This window comes from Heterocephalus glaber, unplaced genomic scaffold (genome assembly GCF_053883595.1).
Source record: "Heterocephalus glaber isolate CG9 unplaced genomic scaffold, H.glaber_assembly_v1.0 deba00001463, whole genome shotgun sequence".
NCBI lineage: Eukaryota > Metazoa > Chordata > Mammalia > Rodentia > Bathyergidae > Heterocephalus > Heterocephalus glaber.
Window position 1 is genome coordinate 17,382,198 of NW_028258310.1, and position 26,081 is coordinate 17,408,278.

Sequence of the window (26,081 nt, forward strand, 5' to 3'; positions counted from 1 at the left end):
ATGAGGCTCGATCAGCAAGAACATGGAAATAACCTGAGTCCTTCAGGAGCCAAGAAATTAACCAACTCTCAGAACTGATTTTGTGTAATCACACAATAGATTTCCTTATTGTTTAATCCATTTAGAATTGAATTTTCTGTTTTGTACAGCTAAAAGCATCCTAAATGTTACCACCTTGGAGAAGCAAAACAAGGTTCTGCCTCTCTGGCAACATCCTAGCAACAAAAGAATAATCCCCCATCCCCACCCCAAAAAAGAAAAGAGACTACGATTTATTTTCCAATAAGTATTGTGGGAAAACCAGCTGTGAAAAGATATTTTTAATAACAACTCCTAATGTATGGAGAGTCCTATGAAATCCTCCTACACTGCATAAACACTGTAATAAAGTTACAATGAGCCATTATGAATGGTATGTGTGGGGATATACAATATACTTGGAGTCATCATAATATGTAAACATTAGGAAACTACCATGAAATTAGTCTTTATTACTCATCTACTCGTATTTTCTTCTACAATTATAAGATCAGAAAAATGTTTTTCTTCTTCCTGTACCAACCCCATCCATTATATGAAAACACAGAACTGCAGAATTGATAGGAAACTCAGAAAAATGAGGCTCAAAGAGGTAAAATAATTTGCACAAAGTTCCAAAGCTAGCTGGGGACAATTTTCTTCATAATTAAAAATGTTTTATATAAGACTGTTATTTGTTGAAAGCTCGATGTAATGCAAAGTCAAATTGCAAAGTCTTAACACAGGATTTGTTTTTTTACTAATTTAATCATGAAGATAAAATTGTTGTGAACTCAAAGCTTTAAGCTGCTTCTTCCTCTTACTAATACTCTCCTAAATCCCAATCCATATTCCCCTTAATACCATCCCTGTCTCTTGGAAAATCTTTACATATGGCCCATTCTGTAGGCCAGTGGATCTCAAAAGATTGTTTGTATAATAATTACCTAGGAAATAAATCAGAAATGCAGATTCCCAGGAGGGATCTCATTTAGTAAACCCAGAGTACAGCCTAGAACTGCCAAAGTAAACAAGCACCCCAGGTGATTCTAACCACGCTCTGAGGCATGTGACTCTAGACTGTACACCAGACTCCAAGATCTGAATAGAAAACATCTAATTATCATAGTAAATTTAAGCTGGAATGACAAAAATATGTGCATGGTTGCCTATAATTTTTATGTTCCCTCTGAGGTCTGAAACAAACCCAGCATCTCTGTGATTTGGATGTACCCTGGTAATCATTTGTTTTAAGAGGTTTGGTGTTTTTATCTTTTCCCTCCAAGGCTTTTTTTCTTCTGAATGTTTTTTTCTTCAGGATTAATACAAAATGCTATACCTCTCCCTCAATAGTCAGAGGAAATCAATTTTGGAAAAGGTTTCAAAAGAATACTTTAAAAAAATACACAATACAGAATGACTGGACTTTGAAGCAGAAGCCTGAGATGCACCAGGCAAACAGTGGGTAACGAGAGAAGTAAACACTGAGTTTTCCAGCAGAATAGGCCCTGAAACCAAAACTTAGGAAGGAAGCTGACCATTAAGCAAGTGGCCTAAAAGAACAATAGTTCAGGCAAATCCTAGGGCAAGTCCGAACCTGAGAAAACTGGAATTAGACAAAGCTCTTATCCCAAGTTAACGTTCCCTTGAGGCTGAATTTTAAAATAAGGACAGTGCTATAAGTGGGAATATAGTTTCAGTGGAATCTTAGAACTCCCATGGGTGCCAAAGAAATTTTTGGGACCTAGATAAATACTCTTTACTGGATTCAGCAGTGCTCACTTACACCCATCTCCCTCCTCAGGGACATATTCAATCTGGAGGCTCTGCAGACCAAGAACACAGCACACTCAGAACTGGAGTCTGAGTTTTCCAATACCCACTCTGACCAACTCACACTAAGGCATGAGAGCTCACCTATAGGTAGACTTTTTAATGATTAAATTAATAAAGAAATCCCATAAAGCCAAAGAAAGTCATTCTCAAGTATCAAAATTAAGACACAGTGCTCTAGAAATGCTAGGGAATAAAATAACTTCAGCAACAAAATGGTTAGAAGACAAAAAGCCATGATCACAACTGTAACTCACATATTCCAGTTGTATTATGCCTTAAGTTGGGAATGAGGCTAGACTGAACTTAATGGAATTGGGGAAGGAAAGGGTGGAAAAAGGGAGAAATGAACCATCCATCATTCATTCGTCAGGGGATGAATAGGCTCAACTGTTCAAGAGCTACCTTCAGGGTTAGGTTTCTTCCTCATCTTGTTAAATAGTCCTAACAATTCTCAGGGCAATTTACAAATGGGAAAAATTCAACACTGGCCCTACTGAATCACCATTCACTCTTGGTCTCTTTGAGTCCAAGTAAGTGCTCACTCCAGTAGCAGTCTGACAAGACCCACTGCTTTCAGGTGGTTTCCTAACCTTTCTCCAGATGCTCCTCGCAGCCCTCAAGGCCTCCTTCAGATGCAGTACCATAAAGCGGTCACAAGCATCCCCACATATAGTTGGCTGGAATATGTACCAAGAATCTTTGCAACTAAGATAAAAACCAGCTTTCTAGTTTAACAAATAGGTTAAGTGGAACAGGTACTAAACTGTCATCTCAGAGCATGTAGAGCTACTTTTTAAACCCTAGTTCCCATTATTTTACAGACATTTTATCAGGATTCATTTTGGGGATAATCTCCCTATAAATTCACATGTTCTCTGCTATACTTGTTTCTGGACATGCAGTTCTGATATGGCATGGCAAAAAAAAAAATCTATCAATAATGGAACAATACTCAACTGTAGCTCGCTGCTTCTCATTAACACACAAAACACATTCCTCATCAGGCCTGCACCATATGAAATTAAAAAAAAGATAGGACTGGGGATTTTTCAGTGGTTTCGCTGCCTGCTGCGCAAGCGCAAGGACCCGAGTTCAATCTCTGGTACCAAAAAAAAAAAAAAAAAGATAAAGACACAAACACACAAAAAAACAACATTAATTTCTTCATACTAGTGCAAATCTTTTTTGGATGGGCGTTTAGAGAGAGTCTTGCTCTGTAGTTCAGGCAGGCCTTGAACCCTGAACTCACTATGTAGTCCAGGCTGGCCTTGAACTCAGGGTGATCCCCCCGCCTCAGTCTCCTGAGTGCTAGGATTACAGGTGTGCACCATCACACCCAGCCATATGCATATAAATCCTTATGGTACCTACAAGCTTTCTCTCTAAAAGGTAATGTCACATGCTTGTCAACAAGAAAACTAAGCATCACATTCTCTCTCAGATGAGTATCAACTTATCCCAAAGGACTAATTTAACAGCATGAGCCAAGGGCTAGTAAGGGGCAAATTTAAAACACATCAGTTCAGCAGAATTTTGTGCTTAACAATTTATGTTAAGTACTACATGCTCATTCTTTTCTTTTGCTCTAGTCAACAATCAAGAACATTCCATCAAAGTTAATGGAAGGTTAGAACATAACACACACAAATGACTGACACAGCAAGGGAAGGCCATTCCAAAGAGTCAAGCAACAGAAAATACACAAAAAAAATTCAAAACCATTCCAACAATGTAAATACTCCCAACAGGAAAATCAGGCCCTCACTGAATGCTTTGACTATCTCAGAGGCCAAGTGAACATTTGCCAAAAATAATTCCTTTATTCTGTATATTTCTTCAAAGGCTTTAAAGTCAATGACCTTATAGACAGATTCTATTTTAATCTGCACTTGCCCAGTGAAGAAACTAAGGAATGGGAGGTTCAGTGGTTTGTTCAAAAGGGGTTGAGAGTCTTTTTCAAAAGATAGTCAGCTCTAGAATCCAGGCCTCCTTATTCCAAATCCAAGTTCTATAAACCCACAACATATTCTCATATGTCCTTGGATCATCAAGAGAACATATAAGCCCTAAAAACTATGTGGTGACCTGGCATTGTGGATGACACATTCTGGTTTACCCTTGATCAGGACAAGAACAAAATTTCCCTGCAAACTCTGCTTGGCGGCCTGGCCATAAGGCACTTCCCCAGCGTCCTCTGTGAGAGCCATCTGGCATTTACTGCTGTTATCCACTGCAGTTAACATTTCACACATTTCTTTCCTAAGCCTCCAGCATACCTGATGCAATAGTGAGAGAAGAAAACATAAGCAGAACTGAGACTAGCTTTACTGCTAAGATAAGAACTTTCTGGGGGTGAAAAAGGGGCCAGCAATCAGTCATAACCTTACTTGGCCAAGTGGTTCATAAGCAGCTGTAACATCTGTCGATTTTTCTCTGGGAGCCGATGAACAAGGCTGTGGATTTCAGAGACCCGAGTCTCCTGGTTCTCCAGCTCTGCAAAGGAAGGAGGGAGGTAATATTTTTTCAGTTTCCACCTAACTCACTTTAAAAGACAAAATCAAGGGAAACCAAAGTTTGGACACTAACAGATCAAGAATTTCTCATTTATGATCCATGTTGTGTGGGAACTGCGTGACTAGCACAGCCAACTAGGTCTATAAGTCCTTTTCAATGATGCTTTCTGTAACAGAGTTCATCAAATTGTCAAAATATTTGAGGCAAAATGGTGACACGATGAAAGGGAGCTACTCAACTGCACACCCAGGGCAGGAACAAACTCAGGAACAGCTGGATCCCTAGAGGGCCAACTTCATTTCAAGGAAGGAAGGAACTTTGTGCACTGCGAAAGTGATAAACAAATCTTCCATCAAGAACATTGCAAGGGTCTCAAATTTCAAAATAACGTGTTACGACTGCATCAAAGAAACCAAAGCAAAGGTGCATTATTCTCTAGTTATGCATGACAGCAGCCTGGTAGAAAGAAAGCAATGGCAGACAAAGTATTTAAATCTTACTGCCACCCTGTAACCTATATCATGGCTTGTCATATTTTTTTGGTTAAACTTGGGTAAGTGGCTTCATTTCTCTGGGAAGTAGATTGCTGATACTCAATGGATCTATTTATGGAACTGAGTGAGTTTTAATTAGAGAATGGTTGCTATGGGTTTGGAATTTCTCTGAAAAAGAAATCACATAAACACCATCTACACTCTCAGATTTCTCCCATGTCTTTCTCCTCCTCGTTTTAAGAGGACAACTATGAGTAGATAAGGTCACCAGAACATGAGGTACTATTAAATTAGGTCAGTAGTAGTTACAAGGGTAAACAAACCCTAAAGGCTGAAAGGAACCAGGGAGAGGTACAAGCTATCGACACAATAATACTGTGTAAATAGCCAGATTTAAATCTGATAGAGAATCTAAATGCCCCTTACAGGAGGCCTATCCCACATAGACAGATTCCAGTATACTTAGGCTAGCTTGCGCCTAATCCCTATGTATTTTAATACCAGTAATATGACACTAGGGACCTGGATGATATGGGCGAAGACTGATCAGAAGTTGTAAATGGAAGACAAGATGGAAAGAGGACTGTGAAGTTATATAAATGGTATCGCATTCAGGGAAACACTTTCAATGCTCAATTTAGGTAATGTGCAATATCTGATTCATTCTGCAAAATGCCACTCAAAGGATGGGGAAAACCCAAGAAGTTAGAACTCCAATAATAAAAACTAGAAAGGCAAAATTTGCCTCTTTCTCTTCTTCTACCACTCAAGAAAAATATCTCTGAAGTTTCTATCCTCCTCTATAAATTCAATGTCATAGCAAGGCCCTTAGCAGTCTTGATTTGACTTCATTTCTATTCTATGTCTTCTAAGCATATATGTGAACACTCAGATGTAGAACATAATGGATTAGAGAATATTTTGAGATACTGACTGTTGGTTGAAATAGAAAAATCTATTTTATTCCTCTTAAAACTGCAAGAAAAGTTAACTTACTTGCTGCTTTGATGAAACTTCTTTGAAACTGGTACATCATAAGTGGTCCTGGAAGCATTCTGGAATATAAAGATATAGACTAGTCAGCTCAATAATAAAATAATCACATTTCTCTAAACAGCAACCTAAAGACTGCCGAAGGGTATTACATTTCTCAGACAAAGATCACAAGGAAACAAAGGCAACTCAATAGTTTCTCGATTGAAAAGGGTTTGAAATCCTCATTCTCTTTTTTTTTTTTTGGAAGGAAGGAATGGCTATAGCTATACTTCGTAGTCACAACTAGAAAAATTCTAATGCAAAAGTCTAGCACAAACCAAGAGATTTTCTTTTCAGTCAATGACTCACCTATCAACAAGGGCATTTTAGGATGTATTTCAGAAACAAGAAACTCACTACACATTTACAATTGCCTGTGCTTAAACTCTCATCTTTTCAGCAATTTGTTGTTATAAGTTCAGATGGAAACATGATGAAAAGCCTTTGGAGGTATTTTGTTCCACAGTGGAGTTTTGCTCCAGAGTCCCACCAGGCTGGAATCCCTAACATTAGGCATAATACAAGCAAATTTCACCTGCTGAGTATGAACACATTTATATACAAACCTGAGTTTTTTCTGATAATTCAAATAATAAACGTTTCAACAGACTATACATCATTCATGGCTTAGATTTTCTTCTTATTGGATACCCTGGGCCCTACCCTACTTGATCTCTTAGTCATCCCTCGCATTTCATCTTACTCCTTACTTCAGTTTGAACTACAATATTCATCTTCAAATTCATCCTTCAGTCTATTCATAAAACAGAGATACAGGGGCTGGGGATTTAGCTCAGTGGTTCTGCCGCCTGCCTCGCAAGCGCAAGGTCCCGAGTTTGATCCCCAGTACCAAAAACAAAAGCAAAAAAACCCCAGAGATACGGGAAGTAGTCAATAATCCAAGGGACACAGAAAGAGGTAGCAGCGATATCATTTCAGTAATATAAGAAAAGTAGTCCCTTTAGTAAGGTAATACAATGTACTGTACAGTACTTCCTAATGTACATGAAGGAGTCACATGGAGTTCTTCTAAATTCTTACTTTTAAGGACCAATGTAAGCAATACTCTCTGGGCAGAGCACAAAACTATCAAAATACATGGCAACTATGTATTCTCAGCAGAATGTGATACATGATTTCTTACTTTCTTAATAGATTATTCAGGGAAGTCCACATTTTAGGTTTTGTTCCAGGCTAATTACTACAGTACTTCTCATTAAGAGCAAAACTTCCTAAATCACTCTTGGTACCATCCCCCAATGGCAACCCATCAACTATGGATGATTTACACTTGGCTTGACCATCTGAACCAAATGCACCTACACAGAAGCTGTTTCCACGTTTCAAACACCCACCCAACAGCTCTCTGGGGCTGAAAATAAAACTGCTGTCTTCCTGACTGCATGATAACTAACTGGCACCCTGCCCTGCACATGGAAAGTCCCTACCTTAGGTAGGTCTTCAGAGCACTCGTGATGGTCTTTATCTCCCATTCAGCACAGATATCTGTTTCCGTCTCAGAAGCTGTTTTGGGATCTAAAATAAAGAAAAGACAATGCACAAAGCAGAACATAAATACAGCTAATAAACAAGTGCACATAAAAGCATTCAACCTTGTTAGTAACTGAGAAATGAAAATTAAAACAAAAGTGACACATACTTTTTGCTTAATATATCTGGGAAATATTTAAAAGCCCAAATGTCTAGTGCTGGAAGAATGCAGTGAAACTGATTTTCTCATAAATTGCTGGAGGCAGTAGAGATAAATCCAACAGTTCTGAAAAGCAATTTGGCAATATGTATCATCAAGAGTCTTAAAAATGTTTATATCCTCTGAACCGGTAATCCCATTTCTCACAATCTCTCCCCAGGAAATAAGATAAGGCATGAGAAAAGTTACAAATCCTAGAAATGTTCTGCAGACACTTTATAACAGTGGAAAAAGCACACAGACAACCTAAATGCCTGCTCATAAAAGAATGGTTAAATGACTTACAGTATGTCTCCCTAATAGACTATTATGTTACCATTTACATGATACTGATGACTGTATAGCAATATGGAAAATGTATTATGTAATGTCAAGTAAAAAAAACCAAGATATAAAACTTTGTGAGAAACTCATATGAACAAGGGCTGAAAGGAAATACTCTAAAATTAAAATAGTGGTTGGGTTAAAGTGGTGAAATTGTGGTTTTTATATTTTCTAAACTGTGTATGACTTGATTCCATTGCTTTTATATATTTTTAAAATTACATTAAGATCAGATGTGCAATGAGCACAACCCTAATTATATTGGCTCCTGATAATTTCCTCTCTAGTCTCCTCCTGTGAGGAGTTTTAAGCAAATGTGTGTATTTTAAGTAAGGGCACTGTAAAAGGAGAGAGGGAGTTCTTGTAGTATTCCTGAGCAGCACGCAGGCAGGTGAGAATAAGAGTCGGTGGCTAGGGCCGGGGATTTAGCTCAGTGGTTCTGGCGCCTGCCTTGCAAGCGCAAGGACTCAAGTTCGATCCCTGGTACCAAAAACAAAAAAGAGTCGGTGGCTTGGGAATGTGAACTGCGCCATGTTCCCCATGAGTAGAACCCCATGTCATCACTGGGTTGGTGGCTCAGGTCACACAAAAACTGTTGGGAGGGCAGTGGAGTCTATCAGTGCATCAAGGGGAGAATCCAGCTTCCTCACACTGGCTAAGGACCAGGATTTGTTCCCCATTTCCTGTTCTTTCTGAGGAGTGGCTCACTTCCAGTTGTGGAGCACTCCTTTTCTTATTCCTTCCAGGGACAGGGAATGAGATCAGGACAGAGCACTCAGAGGCATACCACTCTTTGGTGTCATGGTGACTGGTTCAGGGATGGCCCAAATCTAGGCCAGCCAGCCACAGTGAACTTCAGGACTTTTCCAGGAGGTAGGTGGTTGTTTGCTGGGCTTGCACCTGGAAGATTATGTAACTGCTAGGTGCTACCATGTAGAGCCTGAGAGTGAGTCCAAAAACCAAGGCCAGAGACAGGGAAACTGAGATAGTGGGTCTTGAGGACATGGTTTCAGCCCCTGTATCTAACTATGCCTTTTAAATCACGTGAGCCAAGAAATTCCTGTTTTACCTTATAAGCTAGTTTTGGTCAGCTTTTCTGTTTTTTTAATAATCCAAAGATATCTAAATGATACACCAGGTAAGGATAGATAACCATTCGACTGTCGCTTCCTGGACAGTCCCCAAGAACTGACATCAGCTAAGAAAGAGATTCCTCCTTCAGAGCCAACGTCTTTCAGTGGAGAAAGAAGAATGAGTCATGCTGGCCACAACACAGTTTCTATTTACTGGGGAAAAAACTCACTTTCATCCTAATAGTAAGAGACCAAATACTCAAGAAAGGCTTAAGAATTTAACCTTTGATTCCTACATAAGGGCATAAACCTAGTATGTAACTGCTGTGCTCAGTACCTTCCCTTGACATTCCCTTGTACAGGAGGCAGAAAAGAGCATCTGTTCATAAAAAGTGTGTCTTCTAAAGGCAGAGGACCTGTGTGATGGTTATACCTTAGGGGCAATAATGAAATCTTTCTTGTCACATGAAACAAACAAGGAAGAACCTTAAAGGGTATAATTTTATTTCTGGGACCACAGAATAGTGAATTCTGTAAGATTTCTAACATAGCAAGTTTCTAGAAAAGCTCAAAAATATGACTTTCTTTATAACTAAAAGCTCTATAGCTTTAATTTCTTTGTCACCGCGCACTCCTTGAATAATTTCTTCCTGCAGAAGCATATGTATCCAAAAACTTTGTTTAGACTGACCCTTTGCCTTTCCCATTCCCGAGACTCATGGAGAGCTGCCACAATGCAGGGTTTCTGGATCGAAGACAAATGTTACTGTACATTTTTCTGAGGAACAATCCAACTTCTAACCAAGAAGAGTGAACATGAAACTAAACCAGCAGCAGTTGGCAGGTCTGTGAACTATTCCATGAACCACATTTAGCAAACTAATGATTAGCTTCCACTTATTACTCTGTAACCATAGGAATATTGCATAACATTTCAGGGAGGAGAATCAAATTACAGTTCGGCTAAAGGGCTTTTTATAGCACTGATGAGGCAAGGCTCATAACTTGAACACGTTCAATTCATTTAATATCTAAACTAAACTGAATACAGCCTCCCAAGCTACCCCACTTCCAAAGAGCGCTGCCAATTTCTGTACTGCACTCCCAAGCTCCCTTCACTTAAAGAAGATGCCTGGTGGCATCTCAGTGTGTTCATGAGATATCATCTCCAATTTTCTGCAGAATTCAGCACATTTCTTCCCCACTATCTCGCTCAACCACTCTAGAGCTTAGTTTTGAAAAAATTTAGAGGAGCAGTCCGATGTACAAAAAGGCACCACGAAGGTAAAGTGAACTGAATGTATCTCCTCTCCCACCATTTACCACATGAATTCACAAAACCAAGAGACACAGGCTGGAAACAGTGTTTACAAGGGGAGGTCACGTTAGGGAGATCACACCAGACCAGAACCAAGAACTGTATAGTCAACTGTTGTACTGCTGACACACAATGGAGGACACTCAGAGCTACTATGTACCCCTAAATTTCCTAATGATATATTACAATGTATGCAAATGAAATATTTTTCTCTTTAACTGAGATTAATATATGCACTTAGTAAAAAAGTTCAATTAAAAAAATAGATATATAAAAGAGTAATGTTTTTCTACGGTATAGGCAACTACTAATACCAGCTTCTGTGTGTGTGTGCGTGTGTGTGTGTGTGTGTGTGCATGAGCACAGCCAATCTCTAACATTTTATGCACATACAAGCATACATATGAATACATACATCTTTTAAAAAACACAAACATCCTAGCATGTGCAAGGCTCTGCATTCAATCTCCAAGACTGAAACAAAACAAATCCACAAAGGGAAGCATAGTACATATCATTCTGTGCACTGTTACTTTCATTTGACAATCTCTCTTGAAACTGGTCCATGTTGGCACATAAATATATCCACTTCACAGGATTTTACTGTATAAATGTACCACAGTTAATTTGAAACCACCTTTTCATGGAAATTAAGGTTGTTCCCCAGTTTTTCTATGATAAACAGTGATATAAACTACTATTCACTTGCATATGTCTGACCTGTAGGGACAATCCCAGAAAATGAAATTTCTGAATCAAAAATTTGTGCCTTTATTTTGAAAGATAGCTCAAGCACTGCTCTGATGCATAAGTTTAAATGATTCCTTCTTACATCCTTGATAGTAATGTGGAGATATTTGCAAATCTAAGGGGTTGAAAAAAGTTTCTTAGTATTTTAATTTGCATTTTTAATGAGGAAGAAGGTTAAAAATCCTCTCCTGGGCCCGGGATTTAGCTCAGTGGTGCTGCACTGAGTGGTGCCTCACAAGCACAAGGTCCTGAGTTGAATTCCCTGGTACTGTCAAAAAACCCCAAACACCTCTCCTGTAGGTGGGTGTGTTTTTAAAGTGAAAGTTATTAAATTATACTTAGCCCTTTAGGTGTGTACAGTACAGATTTTTGACACACATTTATAGTCAAGTAACTACTACCAGTATCAAGATACTTTATCACCCCAAGAAATTCCTGTGCTACATTATACTCACTTGTCTCCTTCCACCTCCACCCCGGCAACCATTTTCTAATAACATAATATTTTTGAAATCCACCCATGTTGTTACACGTACCAGTAGAGTAATCCTTTTATTACTGAGTAGTATTCAATGTTATGGATATGCCATAATTTATTTATCCATTCAATAGTTGATGGACATTTGGGTTGTTTCCAATTGTGGCTGCTATAAAGCTACTGTAAATATTTGAACACAGGGCTTTGCATGGACGACATTTTCATCTCTTGGGTAAACACAGTAGCTATGAATGGGACTGAGTAAAAATACTTAGGAGTAGGTCACATAGTATATTTAACATTAGAGAAAACACCCAAATTGTCTTCTAAAATGTTTGGGCCATTTGGCATTTCTACCACCACATATGAGAGCTGTCATTGCTTTATATCCTCATCAACACATGATATGGTAAGCCTTTTTAATATTAGCTACTCTAGTAGATGTGTGGTGATATACCATTTTTTTTCAAATTTGTATTTCCTTAATGACTAATGGTGGTGTCAGTCTTATTTTCATGGACGTTTTGGCCATTTGGATATTTTCTTTAGTGAACTGTTTTATCAAATATTTAGTCTTTCTTAAAAATTGGGTTGGTTACGTTATTGGATTATAGGACTCTTTAAAATATATTCTGGATACAAATCATTTATCATATATCTTTTAAAAATACAGTATTTTATTTTGATATGCAACTTCTCTTTTCTAATAATATCTCTTAAGAGCAAAAGTTTTTAATTTGAATGAAGTTCAACTGGACATATATTTCTTTTTTTAATTAATTTTATTGGTACATTTTAAGTATACAAGATAATGATACTCATCTTTGGAAATTTGCACCTTTGCATAATCTATCTTGGTTTTTATTTTTTCCCCATTCTCCTGCCCTCTTCAACCCCTCCACCCCTTCCTATTTACAAAGACTTTGTTTCCATTTTTTCATATTAATTCCATTCCCTTCTTTACTTTCCCCTACTTTACCCACTTCCCCTTCCCCTTTGCCCTTTTTCTTCCTATTTCACATTAACTATTATACCTTTTAGTCCTTATTTACACTTTCAGTTTCTCACATCAGAGAAACTATTTGGTATTTACATGTGTCCTATTTCACTTAAGAGTACCGCCTCAATGTGCATTCATTTAGCTATAAATGTCTCTAATTTCTCATTTTTTATGGCTGAGTAGTACCCCATTTTATAAAAAAACACATTTTCTTTATCTATTCTCTTGTTGATGGGCAATTTGGCTGCTTCCAAGTTTTAGCTATTACAAACTGTGCTGCTATGAACGTGGGTGCACATATATAGCTATAATATGATCTTTTAAAATTCTTTTGGGAAGACCCAGAGAAAAGCTGGGTCAAATGGGAATTCCAATCCCAGTTCTTTAAAGTAGCTCCATACTGATTTCCACAGTGGTTGCACCAGTCTACACTTCCACCAGCAGCAGAGAAGAGTTCTTTTTTCCCCCACACCCCTGCCAGCATTTGTTACTGGTTGATTTCTTAATAGCGGCCATTCTTTCTGGGGTGAGGTGAAATCTCAGTGTTCTTTTCATTTGCATCTCTCGAACGACCAGCGATGTTGAACATTTTTTCATATGTTTCCTTGCTATTTCTACTTCTTTGTCTGAGAAATGTCTGTTCATTTCAGATGCCCTCTTTTGGATTGGGTCTTTAAATTTGGGAGGTCTGGTTTTTTAAGTTCTTTTATATATTCTAGATAGTAGACCTTTGTCTGAAGAACAGCTGGTGAAATTTTTTCCCATATTATCGGTTGTATCTTCACTCTGTTGATGGCTTCTCTTGCTGTGCAGAAGCATTTTAATACGAAGAGATCCCACTTGTTGATTGTGCTAGTTCATCTGCAACTCAGGTTTCGTTCATAAAATCTTTTCCTATACCAATGTCTTCAAGAGTTCTACCTAACATCTCTAAAAGCCGGTTTAGTGTTTCTGTTTTAATATTTAAATTTTTAATCCATTTCCATTTTAGTTTAGTGCACGGTAAGAGATATAGGTCTAGTTTTAATCTTTGGCAAATTGAAACCCAATTTTTCCAGCACCATTTATTAAAAAGGTTATCCTTCCGCCAGTGAGGGTGTTTGGCTCCTTTGTCAAAGATGAGGTGGCTGAGTGTGTCTGGAGTTGTTTCTGCATCTTCTAATCTCTACCACTGGTCCTCAGGTTTGGTTCTTTGCCAGTATCATGCTGTTTATATTACAGTAGCTTTGTAGTATAGTTTCAAGTTGGGGACTGTGATACCCCCTACCTTGTCTGTATTGCCTAGAACTGCTTTTGCTGTTCTAGGATTCTTCTTGTCCAAATGAATTTTTGGATTGTTTTCTCAAGGTCTGTGAAGTATCCTGCTGGAAATTCAACTGGAATTGCACTGAATCCATACAGCAGTTTTGGAAGTATGGCCATTTTCACTATGTTGATTCTTCCTACCCAGGAGCAAGGGATGCCTTTCCATTTTCTGATATCATCTTTGATCTCTTTTTTCAGAGTCCTATAGTTTTCAGAGTAGAGGTGTTTGATTTCTTTTGTTAGGTTGATTCCTAGGTATTTCAATTTTTTAGATGCTATTGTGAAAGGAATTGATTGCCCCATTTCTCTCTCAGTGAGTCTGTTGTTCGTGTACAGGAAAGCTACTGATTTTTGTGTTAACCTTGTATCCAGCTACTTTATTGAATTTGGTTATTAAGTCTAGAAGACTTTTGGTGGAGTTCCTGGGGTCTTCTATATAGAGTATCATGTCATCTGAAAATAGTGACAATTTAACTTCTTCATTTCCTATCATTATTCCTTTTTTTCTTTCTTTTGTCTAACTGCTATGGCTAATGTTTCCAAAACTATATTGAACAGGAGTGGTGATAGTGGACATCCTTGTCTTGTTCCTGATTTTAGTGTGAAGGATTTCACTTTTTGACCATTTAGTATGATATTGGCTGTTGCTTTTCATAGATGGCTTTTATAAGACTGAGGTAGAGACCATCTATTCCAATTTTTTGTAGGGTTTTTATCATGAATGTGTATTGGATTTTGTTAAATGCTTTTTCTGCATCTATTGAGATGAACTTTTGGGTTTTCTCCTTGGCTCAATTAATAAACTGTATTAAATTTATTGTTTTGTGTATGTTTAACTATCCATGCATCCTTGGGATGAATCACACTTGATCAGGGTGTATGATCTTCTGTATTGTATTTGCCAGTACCTTATTAAGGAGTTTTGAATCTATTTTCATTAGTGAGATTGGCCTATTGTTTGCTTTTTCAGTTGGGTCTTTCTCTGCTTTGGGGATCAAGGTGATGCTTGCTTCCAGGAATGAATTTGGGAGCATTACTTCCCTTTCAATTTCATTGAAAAGTTTCAACAGTAGTGGCAATAGTTCCTCTCTAAATGTCTTGTAGAATTCAGCAGTGAAGCCATCAGGTCCCAGGCTTTTCTTATTTGTTAAGCTTTTAATTACATTTTCAATCTCGATTGATATTGGGTTGTTTAGAATTTTTAGGTCTTCTTTGTTCAACTTCGGTGATTCATATGTATCTAGGAATCTGTCCATTTCTTCTGTGTTTTCCATCTTACTGGCATAGAGGTTCTTGAAGTAGTTGTTGATGATCCTCTAGATTTCTGCTAGGTCTGTTGTAATTTCACCCTTTTCATTCCTAATTATATGGATTTGGTTTTTTTCTTTCCTTTTTTTGATAAGGTTGGCTACAGGTTTGTCAATTTTATTTATTCTTTTGAAGAACTAACTCTTTGCTTCATTTATTTCTGGTATTGTTCTCTTAGTCTCCATTGAATTGATTTCTGCTCTGGTCTTAATAATTTCCTCCCTTGTATAAGCTTTGGGTTTATCCTGGTATTCTTTTTCTAGAAGTTTGAGGTTCAGAATTAGGTTGTTTATTTGAGCTTGATCTGTTTGCCTAATATGAATATTCACTGCTAAGAATTTCCCTTGTAAGACAGTTTTCATTGTGTCCCATAGATTCCGATATGTTGTATTGGCATTTTCATTTATTTGTAAAAATTGTCTGATTTTTTCTTAATTTCCTCTGTGATCCACTGGTTATTCAGAAGTGTATTGCTCAATTTCCATGTGTTTATAAAATTCTTGAGGTTTCTTTTGCTATTGATCTCCAATTTCATCCCATTATGGTCTGATAATATACAGGGATAACTTCAATTCCTTTATACTTACTTACACATGTTCTATGAGCAAGTACACGATCTATTTTGGAGAACGACCAGTGCACAGCTGAAAAGATGTATATTCTGATTTTGTGGGGTGGAACACTCTGTAAACATCTAAGTTCAATTGTTCAAGAATTTGATTGAGTTCTAATATTTTGTTGTTTATTTTCTGTCTTGTTGATCCATCTATTTGTGACAGTGGGGTATTGAGGTCCCTTACTACTATTGTATTAGTGCTTATTTGATTTTTCATGTCTGTTAGTATTTGTTTTATATAGTTTGGCAGACTAGTATTTGAGATATATATATATATATATATTTTTTTTTTTGTACTGGGGATCAAACTCAGGACCTTGTGCTTGCGAGGCAGGTGGCAGAACCACTGAACTAAATCCCAGGCCCTGGTGCATATATATTTATGATTGTCATCTCTTCCTCTTGGATTTTTCCCTTTTCAAGGATATGGTGTCCTTTGTCTCTCTTAATCAGTGTTGGTTTGAAATCCATTTTATCTACAAAGAGGATAGCTACTTCTGCTTTTTGGGGGGTTCCTGTCACACGGAGTATTGTTTTCCACCCTTTAACTTTCAGTCTATGAATTTCTTTTTGAATTAATTGTGTTTCTTGTATGCAGCCTATTGGTGGATCTTGGTTCTTGACTCATTTTACCAGTCTATTTCTTTTGATTGGTGAATTGAGACCATTACCATTGATCGTTATAACTGATATGTACTGACTTATGCTTGTCCTGACTTTTTCTTTTTGTTGGGTTCTCCCCCTTTGCTTTTACTTTTTTGCCATGCCCGGTGGATTCATTCTGCTGGTTTCTTGGGGTTGTGATCCTCATTGTCTTTTCCTAGGATATTACTTAAAATTTCTTGGAGTGCTGGTTTGGTACTCACGAAGCTTCTCAGGTGCTCTCTGTCATGAAAGTATTTCTCCATCAATTTTAAAAGATACTTTTATTTCTCCATCAATTTTGAAAGACAATTTTGCTGGGTACAGCAATCTGGGTTGGAGTCTATTTTCCTTTAGGGCTTGAAATACATCATTCCAAGCTCCTCTTGCCTTGAGGGTTTGTGTTGAGAAGACTGCTGTGATTCTGATGGGCTTTCCTTTGCATGTGATTTGTTTCTTTTCTCTAACTGCTTGTAGAATTTTGTTGTTCTGTTGGATTTCTGGAATCTTAACTATTATATGCCTATGTGTAGATTTTTTTTTGATCATGGCTAGTTAAGAGTCCCATATGCCTCACTTATCTGTATGCCAAGTTCTTTTCCCCTACTTGGGAAGTTTTCCACCATTACTTCTATGAACAGCTTTTTTTTATGCCATCTGCACTCTCTCCTGTTTCTTCATTGACTCTGATCAGTCTCACATTATTCTTCTTTGCATCGTCTAGCAGCTGGTGGATTGATTTCTCGTGGTCCATATTTTTAAGAAATTTTTCTTTTCCTGGTCACTAATTGTAATCCTATATTCTACATCTGAAATTCCATCCTAACATTGGCTCATTCTGCTGCGTCGTAAACTTTCAATGGAGTTTTTAATCGCCTGGAAATCTGTTTGCATCTGCAATCTGGATTCCATTTGTTTCTTATGTTGGGATTCCATCATGTTCCTCAGCTCCTCTATTTTTGTATCTGTGTCTGCTCTAGATTTATTAATCATGTTTTGCACTCAATGGGCACAATCTCTTGCTATCTGAGAAATTATTTCTCATTTCATTTTTCAGATCCTCTTTAACTGCCAGTTCAGGAAGTCCAGGTGGTTGAGTATCAGAGTTCCATCTGGTTGCCCTTTGGGGTTGCCTTAGGTGATCTGGAAGTCTGTTTTTGAGGCTTGTTTATGTGTTTTCTCATTTCAACAGATGCAGCCTGCTGCGCCTTTGTTGAGGCAATTTTTTGCTCACCCAGTGGCCTTCAATTCTCAGCAAGCCACCGAGAAGACTTTTCTCTGCTGCTCACCACTGCATCAATTCCTGGGTTCAAAAAGGTGGCCGTCTGGATCCCTGTGCTGTCCTGTTGTCTGGGCGGGCTTCTGGCTGGGGCCTGTGCACACTTGGGAAGGTATTTAGGTGTGCCTCTGGCTAGGACCTGCCCCCCTGTGTAAATGTTGTCTGGGAGGGCCTTTGGCTGGGGGCTGTGCACCCCATCCCTGGTGTCTGAGCAGCCTTCTGGCTAGGGTTTCCGTGCACTTACTGATGGTATTGGGCCAAGCCTCTGACTGTTGCTTGTGCGCCTGTGCAGCTCTTTTCCAGGTGGGCCCTTGGCTTTGGCCTGTGTACCTAAATTGCTGGGTTTGGGGTAGGGCCCTGACTGGACCTGCCCGAGGCCATGCTGCTCTGGTTCACACTGCTGCTCGCTGAGATCTACGTGAACTTACCAATGATATCGGGGTGGGCCTCTGACTGATGCTTGTGTGCCTGTGGAGGTCTTTTCTGAGCAGGAAGGTCAGATTTTTCTTTTTTTTTTTTTGGTACCGGGGATTGAACTTGGGTCCTTGTGCTTTCGAGGCAAGCAGCAGAACCACTGAGCTAAATCCCCACCCCCCTGGACAGATTTTTCCTGCTTTTGTGTTCTAAGAAATCTTTTTTCAACTAAGGTAATAAAGATTTAAAAATAAGAACCAAGATACATCAAGTACAGGTACAAACACCCAATTGTAAATGTAAATGAATTGTATACCTAAAATGTACAAATAAAATGTACCAATAAAATTTAAAAAAAAAAAGATTTTCTCCTGTTTTCTTATAGAAATTTTATGCTTCTGCCTCTTAAATTTAGAAATGTGATCCATTCCAAGTTAATTTTTGTGTACAGTGTCAGTTAAGTAATTAATTTTACTTTTTCCCATATGATACCCAATTGTATCAATACCATTTGTTTAATAGACTGTCCTTCTATGTAAATAGGGAAGGGTGGAGGGGGTGAAGGGCGCACAGGTAATGGGGAAAAAAATAAGAACTAAGATACATCATGTACAGGTACAAGCACCCGATGAAAAATGTAAACAAACTGTATACCTAAAATGTACCAATAAAAGAATTTTTAAAAATAAAATAAAAATCTGTCCTTTCCCCAATGAGTTAACCTAGACACCTTTATCAAAGATTAAGTGACCATTTATATGTGGGTTTTGCTTCTAGCTCTTGTCTATCCTTAGCAAATACCATACCATCTTGCTTTCCTGCATCTAAAAGTTTTTGTTTTCTGTAAACTGTCTTTTGCTAAAGAATCTTCACAAGCCATTCACATCTTCCATCTGAAGAAGTTTATATTAAGTCTACTAGTCTCTGTGTAGATGAGACTTCATTTATACCACATGTAATCCTTTAAGACCAGACTTAATATTTTGCAAGTTGAGAAGCAAATTTGTTTACTACAGTTATTTTCTGACTATAAAAGTCATACATCTTACAAACCTTAGTCACTCCCCCTACCTAGTGCTTAAGAATCCCACGTACCCACAGACACTTCTATTTTGATATCTTAAAGCTCTCATTGTCTGGAGGTTCTTTCTTAGGAAACCTTGCTTGCAGCACTCTGATGAGTAAAGTTGGTAATGTGGCAGGTGCAGAAAGGAAGGTGTGGTTCTTCCTGTAGTTTCTCTTCTCGGGAATTTAGGGCTGTGATGGGGAACCACCTCTCTGGCTCTCAGAATGGCCAATCCTTCATCTAAATAGTCCATATCTCCTGATTACATCATCATTTTTCTGCCCCTTTTACTGATAGATAAAACTGAATTTACTGCTGGCTTCCCTGTTTCTGTTTGGCTACAGACTTCAAAATCTGGAGCTGTTTTGAATCCTTGCCATGCATAACTTTATATCTCAGAAGTCATCATAAAGAAGGTCTATTATCTTTGCATCTCATTAGAAAGAACTCCTTGATTGCTTTTATTTATGGTAATCTGTGGAAGGGTATGGGAAATGAGAGGCACAGGTAAAAAGGAATGCAGAGATTCTAGGATTGAAGGGCTAACGAAGGACAGCACATGGCTACAGAGAAGAGGGTGAGGTCTGCTGCTGTGATTTGGTGATTTAAAGCACTGCTATTTAATACCTTGCTTGTGTTCTCTGTAGCACTAACTTTGCTTTAAATATTATAAAAAGGGAAAAGTTATTAGCATGAGAAAAACAGCAATGTTGAATTTAGATTCCTTCACCATCACAATGAAATAAAGACATACAGTTTCAACAGCACAGAAAATTAAGCCCTTTAATCAACATTCTCCTGTCACCAGAGAAATGCCCATCAGGCAAAGATCAAATGAAGGCCCGAGGAAAACCCACTCAGGGGAACACTGTGATAGCTGACAACACTCTGTCCACTCTCAAGCATAGCCCAGGCCACCCTGGGGAAGAAGGTCATGCTGCACCTACCCCAAACACCAATGACCCAGCACATAACACTTTAGGGCAAGTGCTTGCAAAAGCAGCTACTGTAGTCCTGAGATTATAATCCTGGCAGTGAACTTAGACTGGGGAACAGCAGTGAGGTATCTCCCTTATATCAAAGCAAGTGACTTCAGAAGTGAATTCTAGAATAACAAGAGTGACAAGGGAACAACCACAGCTTCAGGTTAACAGGAATAAATACTTCTCCCAGGACCAAAAACAAATAGTAGAACCAAAAGAAATCAATTCAGGAGCACTGGTTCATTCTAAATGAAAGATTTATTAATGCAAGAAAATTAGCCAGAATCATGTATGACAGCCCTGTAATTTCATGTAAGAGGATGATTCTAAATAGGATTAAGGGAACAAGAAGAACCTACTCAGAGTGAGTTTAAGAGCAAAGATTTATAAACTTCTCTGAGTATTTCAGGTTTGACTGTACAGAAGATAAAATAAATTGTCTATACAATATTTGTTGGCATAAAATACAAAGACCAAAATACTCTGAAAAGTAATTCAGAAAGCACCTCTTTAATATAAATAAAATTCAGAAAATACGCATTCTGTGAAATAAGCCATCAAAGTAAAATGAGAAACAGACTAAAAAAAATAAAAGTGATAGCTGAAAGGTAAAAGTAAAAAGATCTCTAAATAAGTTAGTAAAGACACTAAAACTTCAATTATAAAATGATGAACAGAAATAATAATAATAAGAATAATAATGATAAGGCAATAACCAACCAGCCAGAAATTTAAATGACTGATATGTATTTTAGGAACAAATTTAAGAATTTTTGGAAGAACGCAGAATCAGAAGAAAAACATTAAAAAGGTAAAATATGAATATCATGTGCTTTTTAAAAGACTGGAAATTGCAAAGTAATAAACAGAAAGTAATTTATTTCCCTTTAGAAAAATGCCTGAAACTTCTTCAATAGAGCCCAATAGGTATTAAAGAATGGATGCACTTTGTGGCCATAATGTTAAGTGAAATAAATAAGACACACAAGCTTAAATATTGCACTTCTTTCTTATATGAGAAAACCAAACTATAAATAAAGCAAAAATTAAAGATAATAGGAAGTAGGGAGATAGAACCTTCTCAAATGGGAAGGGGATCAACAGACAGAAGAAAAGGGAATTAAAAAAAAAAAAAAGATGTGTTACTTACATTTACCAACTCCACACAAGGAATGGAAACATTATGCACTGTAAACATGTACTAATTTTTTTTTTAAAAAAAGGATATACAATGATATTTAGAAGTAATGGAAAAGGGAAAGATTTATTATATAGCTATTGGTCACTTGTATATGTATTTGAGGAAAAGAAGAGTTTTTATTTGAATGATTATATTCCAGGTGGATTTTAAGAAAAACAAAAGGGTTTTGTAATCTTGGAAAGGAGAGGATCTTTTTAATACATAATTCATCTAGTAAAAGATCAAGAAACTGGTCTTCAGAAAAATTTAACACACAATAGGCAAAAAACAAAGAAACCATAAAAAAAGTTCAAGACAAATAATAAACTGGATTAAAAAATACTGTTAACACAGCTTCCAGATCTAAAAAAGGCTTGTAACCAAACAATGAAAACAGAAAATAGAAAACTAGCCTAAGAACATAAAGAAACAAGTCACAAAAGAAGTGTAAGTTGGCAATATACATTTGAAAAATATTCAACTTCACCCAAAATTACAGAAATACAAAGGTAAATAAAAAGGAATAAAAAGGAAATTTAAATGCTTAACATTTATAAGCAAAAAAGTAATACAGAGCAAGGCCAGGCTGTGAAGTACAAGATATTCTCAGACTTTGCTGACAGCAAACACTGGACTATCAATTAAGACCCTTGAAGCTATATACATATCTTGACCTAGCAACTTAGCATCTAAAAATAAATCCTAAGAAAATAAGTAGAGATGTATATAAAAATGTTAAAAATATGACAGTGAATTTACTATTTAACACGTGGAGGCTCTAGACTCACAACCCACATGCATCTTTTCATTTCATCTTGACATCATTATGGAGGCAGGGACTATTTTTACAGACAAAGAAATGACTCAACTGATTTAAATCATTTGTGCAAGGTTAAATGAATAAACAGTGGAGTTGCAAATGTCAAACTCCAAAATCCATGAAGAACTACAATCAGCCTATGTATCCAAGAATAGGGGCTGATTAAAAAGTTTCAGGACAGTTCTACAAGGGGTCATCAAAAGATAAAGTGAATGTTTAAATTTTTAAAAAGCTTACTACAGTAAAAGACATTGCCAAATATGATGGGATAAGTATGTTTGAAGTGAGGGTATTTGAATATTTTGAAGGGGATTAATGGCAATTTGTCTTTTACTGTAATACATTATTTAATGTAGACATTCACCACATTTTTGATTATCCCTCACTGACCAAATATTTATGGCAATGTCTGTCAAGTATAAATAAAGCTTATGGTGTGTCCTCATCCACCTTATTTACCAGATCTAGCACTATGCAACTTCTGCCTGTTCCTCAAAGTCAAAATGATGATGAAAGGTAAATGTACTGAACTGATTCAGAACATCCAGGCAGCCATGCCAGAGCAACTGAAGATATGAACAAGTGACAAGAACAATGGGATAAGTGTGTTTGAAGCAAAGGGGAGTGTTTAGAGGGGGATTAATGGCAAGCCTTTTACTGTAATACATTTGTAAAACTTTAGATGTTAATCATATTTTTCTATCTTACCTCATATGTTACAGGCTTTTTAAACAGGCGTCATTAATATAACTCTGTAGAGTGTCTGTTTTCCTATGTTATTTAAATTCTTATAAGGCATGATTTTCTTATGCACATATTGTACGAGGTGTTTTATGAGCCCGCCTTTCCATTGGATAGCACTTAGCAGCAGCATACACTATATTTTTAATGACATCTCATAAAGCCACTCATGAAAGAGGATTTCCAGATCTGCTTCAAAAAGTAGAAAGAAGGCTGAGATGAGTGTATTCAAAGTGAGAGGGAGTGTATTTTGAAGGGTTTTAATGGCAATGTGTCTTTTACTGCAATAAATTGTTATTTAAATACTACATATTTTGTATGCACAGTGTGAGCTTCATTTTGTAAGTGTATTACTATTGTACATGATATGTATTTATATTATAATCTTATACAATACTACACTTAAAAAGGTGATATGGTAAAATGATCTGATTCAATATGATAAAACAAAAACAGTTTATCTCTGATTTGTCTCTTATTTTCTTTTTCCTACTTTTCATTTCTGCACATTCTCTACAATGACCTTGCAACTTTTAATCAGAAAAAATAATTATATAAAATATAAGTAGTGAGAAAAGAAAAGAGGCAGACATACACTAAACAGTAATATTTATAGCTGATTGACATATTAAAAATGGGCTAAAATTTGGAAATATTTATCTTCACTTAATATTCAAGGGGGAAAAACAAAACACAGAGAGAAGGGATTCTATTTTGGGGAGTCTGCAAGTCTTTCTGAGTCCTTTTCACTATCCAAAGACTAATATCCTCAGTTGCGAGGAGGAAGAGACCAGGACTAGCTCTTGGTCCAACGCCAGAATGAAGTGCAGTATGACACTGCATTTGCTATGAGGAAGTCTAGAAGGTTTTCTTTTTTGTCCCCTTTTTTCTGTTTTGGTACCAGGAATCGAACTCAGGGCCTCGCCAGGCAGATGCTGTGCCACTGAGCTACATTTGGGCCTTCTAGAAGGCTTTCTTAGGGAATCTAAATCAGTAAAACAAAGATAGTCTCAAAGCATGGACGCTCATCTTCCTCTTCCACCCTAAGTCTCCCAGTGTATTAAGAGCACAAAAAATAAACTCATGACCAAAGTTAGTCTCTGGTTTTAATTGTAAGCCACACTTTTAAGAACCACAATATAATATTCCACTTTTGAGAGCTTCAGACAAATTATGCAACTCTTACACAATGCCTAGCACATAACAGGGCATTCGGAGGACATGTAACAAAGGAAGAGTGCATGATTTACATAGAGCCCAGCCATGTCAAGGAAAGGTTTTGCAATACAGTAGCCGCATTTATTTTGTACTTTTGGCTAGCCCAGACCAATACCAAGACCAAATGATGAAGGTACAAGGATGTTCATGAAAGAGAAGGGAGACAGACTTGGGCCTGGGGCTGTGGCCTAGTACAGTATATAGATTCTCAACTGCAAGACCCAAGCTTTACTGGTAGGGAGAATCTCAGTTACTAGTCTCAATCTCAGGATCAATCTTGCTCTCAGGTCATCATCTCTCAGCTCTGGCTGGATTTCAGTTTGAATTCCAATCTATCTATAATATTTCCTGGCAGAGGGAGCTGGCCATGTGACTTTCAGCCACCAGGTATTACTTTTTCACAATTATTTTCTCTAGCTCAGAAAAACTGAGGAAGAGAAAAAAATCCCTTGTTTGAGGGCCACTAAGTAAAGTGATAAAAACAACTCCTTTCAAAATCACTCTTTTGCTCAGCACAAGAGAAGTAAGATAGTTCTTTTTTAGATTAGCAAAGTAGTCTAAAATGTCATATTTCTTTTCACTAGTGTCACCTTACATAAGCATCTGTCATCTTTGAAATCTCGCTGCCCCTTCCACTCCCCCACATCTGGCTAGTTACAAAGTCTTGTTGATTCTCTATAATCATTGTGAGCCTGTGCTTTTTTCCTGATCTTGGGCTAGCTATCTGGTTAAGCCCTTGATGGGGTATTCTCTGCCTAATTTACTGCAACTCTTCTTCCTCCATGTCTTTCTGTGCCAAATACTAATACATGCTTCACACTGCCCCTGGGTTATCCTCCTGAAACTAGAATCTGACCCTTGCACACCAGTGTTGGACATACTTCTTTTCCATTCACAGCCATTATTTCAAGAAAGCACTCCCCCATCACCATTCTATCAATAATGTTGCTCAGTCCACAGGGTCCATGAACTAACCCCATATGTACCCCACACCTTATTTCCTTTAGGAAAACAAAACAAAACCCAAACTCCTTAGCACAGTATTCAAGTTCTTCAACAAGACACCACCTTCAATTTTCCTTTCCCAGCCTCAAGCAGTTCTTTCAAATATTAAAATAATAATCATCAAAAAACCCACATCCTCTGCTATTAGCCACCACATACTCTTATTTCCCCCATGCCAACTGCTAATAATATGCTCTGAATCTGATTTATTCTTCCACTTTACCCTCCAGTAAATCCCCCAGACTCACTCTTCTTAAGTGCTAACATATTTTTACTCCATAGTTTTCAGATGCATGCACATCTCACCCTAGCAGGACTCTGCAGAAAGGTACAAGCTCTTCATAAAGCTTAATCTCCAGCACCTGACAACCTGTCCCAGAGAACAGATATCCCACAAATGTTTGAAACTGATCAGAAATAAAAGACTGAGGGTTGATAACCTATTAGCCTTTTTTTTTTTGGTGGTGGTGGTGTGAATGGACCCCAGGGCCTCAGGAATGTGCTAGGTGGAGTGCTCTACCACTGAGCTACATCCTAAGCTTGAACTGCATATACTTTTTCTTCCTTTTTATTTGCAGTACTGGGGACCAAACCCAGGGCTTTGCACATCATAGGCAAGCCCTATGGCTGGGCTACATCCCTGACCCACTAGACTCTTTAAATCTTCCTTACATTACAGTTTCTTAAAAGCCAGCCATTATCATCATATGACCCAGGAACTACATGTTGAGCATTTATCCTAGAAGAACAAATGTATGTTGTTATGGATCTAAAATATCCCCCCAGAAGACCTGCTGTGTTGAAGGCTTGGTCCTGAATCCAGCAATTTCAGAGATGGGGCTTTTGGGAAGTGATCAGATCAACAGAGGAATCCACTGATAGGTCATAGCTACATGGGTGATTAGGAGGAGGGGCCTAGCTGAAGGGAGTGGATCATGGAGGCATGACCTTGA

General features: G+C 37.6%; 1 protein-coding gene across 6 annotated transcripts in view; it reads right to left on the reverse strand.

Moving 5' to 3' along the window:
• The window catches only part of Arhgap26 (Rho GTPase activating protein 26), a 466,045-nt gene that overhangs the window by 165,823 nt on the left and 274,141 nt on the right, over positions 1 to 26,081 (reverse strand). For all 6 annotated transcript variants that reach the window (XR_002398131.2, XM_004854324.4, XM_021266145.2 and 3 more), the window contains exons 15-17: positions 7,346 to 7,433; positions 5,859 to 5,917; positions 4,242 to 4,347 (exon numbers count right to left, since the gene is read on the reverse strand). Coding sequence is in view for 5 of the 6 variants with exons in the window: in XM_004854324.4 (XP_004854381.1) it covers positions 4,242 to 4,347; positions 5,859 to 5,917; positions 7,346 to 7,433 (253 nt within the window). In the remaining variant the exon portion in view is untranslated. The remainder of the gene's footprint in view (positions 1 to 4,241; positions 4,348 to 5,858; positions 5,918 to 7,345; positions 7,434 to 26,081) is intronic.